Consider the following 3541-nt stretch of genomic DNA (forward strand, 5'->3'; position numbering starts at 1 on the left):
CCCTTGGCCAAAATTGGCAATGCCCCCTGCCTGCCCTCACCACCACCACCAAATCCAGAACGGGTTAAGTCACCGCTGCGCTCAGCCCCCGCGCCAGGTAGTGAGTCGCAGCCCCGCCTGTGGGGGGCGCTCCGGACGTCTGCGCGCGGCCCGGGAAGCCAGGCTCCTTTCCGTGGACACAGCCTCCTGCTCCCTCAACGGGCAGCTGGGGGTCTGCGCGACCCATGGCAAGAGCCCTCCAAGTACCGGCTCGCGCCGCGCTAAGTGCTGGCGCGGCGTGGGGTTCCCCGGCGGGAGGAACGGGTTCTATAAGGTCAGCGCGCCAAGGCCCGGGTCACAATGCAGCCCTCCCCCTCGACGCCCGGGCCCCGGGCGCGCCGCAGACACCTGCCCGGCTCCGCCTGGACCGGAGCGTCCTCTCGCGGCCAGGGCTCGGGCAGCTACTTCCTGCCTGGGACCGGTCTCGGCCTCCGACAGGTAAGCGACGGCCCACGGAGCGGGCGCGGGGAGGGGGTGCCCGGCGGCCCGCGAGCTGCCTGACCGCCACTCCCCGCGCAGAGCGCCTCGGACATGAGTGCCCAGGAGCCCCCGCAGGGTCGGAGATTCCCCATTGAGGCCGGAGACTCCCCTGGCCTTGCCTTCCCCCGCGAGACCCAGGACAGCCCGGAGCGGGTAGCTACGGAGCACAACCCGGTCAGGTGAGGCCAGCGCTCCTCCCCGCCCCCCCACCCCGGCCCACCTTCCGTCCCCCGATCGCCCCACCCCCGCCCCACGTAAGGTCCCACATCCACGCCCGAACCTCAGGGACCCCAAGTGCACTCCCCGATGCGTCCTGTACAGGATGAGCCTGCCCCGCCTCAGCGCCCCCTGTCGCGGCCCGCTTTCCCCAGGCCGCTTCGACGCTGCCCCGGCTGCCACTGCCTGACGCTGCTGCACGTGCCCATCGACGTCTACCTGGCCTTGGGCGGGAGCCCCCAGGTCCGCGCCACCTGAGTGCGCCTGCGCACGGCAGCTCCGCGGGAGCCGGGCGTGTACGAGGCCCGCCGCAGGCCACCACGCTGACATCGCGCGCGCCGAGCAGGAGACAATGATGCACATTTTAAAATAAAAGAACGATGCACATTTTAATAAAGCACAGCATAAACTGTTCTTTCCACTCCGGCCAGTGTTTGTTTATCACGTCGGATCGGGCCCGCACGCTGCTCCGCCTCATCCAAAGGCATCTTCCCTTCTGCTGCCTCCTCACTTGGACCCAGCCCCAGGGGCCTGCCCTTCCGACTCCGCTTTCTTCTCCCTGGACACCAAGCCCTTCCCCCATTTCTTGCTGGTCATGATCCCTTTCAGGGCCGCCTTTCTGCTCAGGCTCTGCCCTCATCCATCTCCCCAACACTCTCCTTGGTTCTCCAGTAAAATTAGCATTACTGTGCTGGACTCTGGGGGCCCAGGGAAGCTTGGGACTGGAGGGGGTGGACAAAGAACTTAACGAGAATGGCCACCCACACCAGGCCCATTTAATTCTCCCAAGATGGAGTTTGGTTTTGCTACCTGCTGTTTTGTGACCCCGGGCACCCCTGGCTTTGTTGAAGGGGATAGGGGCTGCCCCGTCCATCTTGAGCTTTGGTTTCTCCTAGGACTGGTGGGGCCAGAAGACTGGGGAAGAAGTCGTTTGAAAAACTTCGATTTCTTATTCCTTTTTACAGGTGAGGGAACTGAGCCTTAAGCAACGTGCCTGGGGTCCCCCAGATGACAGGTGATGCTAGTGCACTCCTCAGCGTCCTCAGACTTGAGGCCCCAAAATCCATGCATAGGAGGGGCCCATGACAGGAAGGCTGCCTGGAAGCTGAATGAGTATTTCCCACTTTCCAATTTTGCTTTAATGAACCTGTATTATTTTAATATTGGAAAAAATGTATGTAACCCAAAGGTCAGGTTCAGTCTCCTGTCCCCTGAGATTTAAGTACGATTGACTCAACACCCCTCCTCTAATCCACATGGAGTAGAAGTCTAAGCCTCCCAGAGCACTTCAGATCCCATGGTCACCAGAAAGGGCCACCCTTTTCGACTTCCACAACTTCCCTCCCAGGCAGTCCCAGATGTAGGAGGCTTATTGAAAGAAGAGAGGATGTTTGTCAAAAAGGATCTACTTGGACTTTAGACTTGACCATTCAGTGCCCTGGTCCTTTAACATCCTGGCTCTTAAAAGCCCCTCCATGCCTTTCCTTCCCCTTCACCAGAATAATCCCTGGCTTCAGGCCATAGTGCTGGCTTCTCTCTCCCTCCCTCCTCTCCCCCTTCACCCTTACCTACTGGAGACCACCCCCAACCTCTGCCCTGCCACCGGGACTCTCTGTTCTTCTATCAAGTGAAATAATCCAGCTGTTTCAATCCCCACCAAACTCCATGCAGGTCCTACTCCGTTTAACAACCCATTCTGCTGCTCTGCAGAAAAAGGGCCTCCCTGCCAGTAAACAGTACTCACCCTCCTTAGGAGGCCCTTGTAATTTTAGAGAGAAAAAAAACGGCCTCTGTATGGATAAGGTCTCTCCATTACAAGCAACTGATGTTAGCTTAAGCAAAAAAGGAATTGATTGTTTCAAGTTGCTGGGAAGGATATGTTAGTGATTAAAGGAAGAACTATAGGAACCAGGGCATCCATTGGGCTGGAATCAAGGATTCAACCCCACCAGGACTGTTGCTTTGTTCCTCTCATTCCTGATTATCTCCTCTGGGCAGGGAACATGGCAACATGGCTGCATCAGCTTAGAAATCCCAGGAAGGGGGAATTCCCTTGCGGCCCAGTGGTTAGGGCTCTGTACTCCCAATGCAGGGGGCCCAGGTTCGATCCCTGGTCAGGGAAATAGATCCCGCATGCATGCCACAACTAAGAGTCCACATGCCACAACTAAGAAGACCACATACCGCAACTAAAGAGTCCACATGCTGCAACTAAAAGATCCTGCATGCCACAACTAAAGACCCCGCATGCTGCAACTAAGATCCGGCACAGCCTAAATAAAAAAAAAATTTTTAAATCCCAGGAAGGGAGACCTGCTTTCTCCCAGTCTCGGTATACCTATCCCTGGGAAGGCCAGTGATTGGCCCTTTTAAATCACATGCACATTCCTTGGGCCAATTACCACTGTCAGGGAGATGGGAGACTACAATTGACTAGGCTGAACCACAAGTAAGCCTATACTTGAGATGCAAGCACAGCCAGGTGATTGACAGCATCACCAGAAAATAATGGGTAATGATGGAGAAAAAACATTCCAGGAGCAGAGACAGCTTATATAAAGATCAAGTACCCCTGGGAGGAAAAGAAGCCCGAAAAAAAGGGATAGAGGGTGGCAGGGGCCAGTGTAACAACTCAATTTGAAGGCAATGAGGAGCCTTAGAAAGTGTGACCAGGAGTTCTGTGTGACTGGGTTCTCCTTCAGGCTTTGCCCCTGTTTCATTCAATACAAGTCTACCAGCCAGGCCTGTGCAGGACACTGGGGATTCAACGATGAACTTGACAAACATGGGCCTTGACCCTCATGGA

General features: G+C 56.6%; 1 protein-coding gene across 2 annotated transcripts; it reads left to right on the plus strand.

Moving 5' to 3' along the window:
* The first annotated feature begins 198 nt into the window (after positions 1-198).
* Positions 199-1130, plus strand: FAM229A (family with sequence similarity 229 member A). Of its 2 annotated transcripts, none has more exons than XM_030870960.3 (3): positions 199-477; positions 559-698; positions 891-1130. In XM_030870960.3, the coding sequence occupies exons 1-3, from the start codon at positions 340-342 to the stop codon at positions 991-993; spliced, it is 381 nt and encodes a 126-aa protein (XP_030726820.1). In that variant the 5' UTR covers positions 199-339; the 3' UTR covers positions 994-1130. The 2 variants fall into 2 exon arrangements, with proteins under 2 accessions (XP_030726820.1, XP_060164436.1); XM_060308453.2 differs by having other exon boundaries at positions 841-955.
* The last annotated feature ends 2411 nt before the right edge of the window (positions 1131-3541 follow it).

The sequence above is a fragment of the Globicephala melas genome, chromosome 1 (genome assembly GCF_963455315.2).
Source record: "Globicephala melas chromosome 1, mGloMel1.2, whole genome shotgun sequence".
In the NCBI taxonomy this organism is placed as follows: domain Eukaryota; kingdom Metazoa; phylum Chordata; class Mammalia; order Artiodactyla; family Delphinidae; genus Globicephala; species Globicephala melas.

What these genes read in the sequence shown, in the direction of transcription:
- FAM229A (XM_030870960.3), top strand. Translation starts at nt 340, where the DNA reads ATGCAGCCCTCCCCCTCGACGCCCGGGCCCCGGGCGCGCCGCAGACAC. An exon ending in CCGGTCTCGGCCTCCGACAG is followed by an intron (nt 478 to 558) that starts GTAAGCGACGGC and finishes CTCCCCGCGCAG; the next exon opens with AGCGCCTCGGACATGAGTGC. An exon ending in ACGGAGCACAACCCGGTCAG is followed by an intron (nt 699 to 890) that starts GTGAGGCCAGCG and finishes CGCTTTCCCCAG; the next exon opens with GCCGCTTCGACGCTGCCCCG.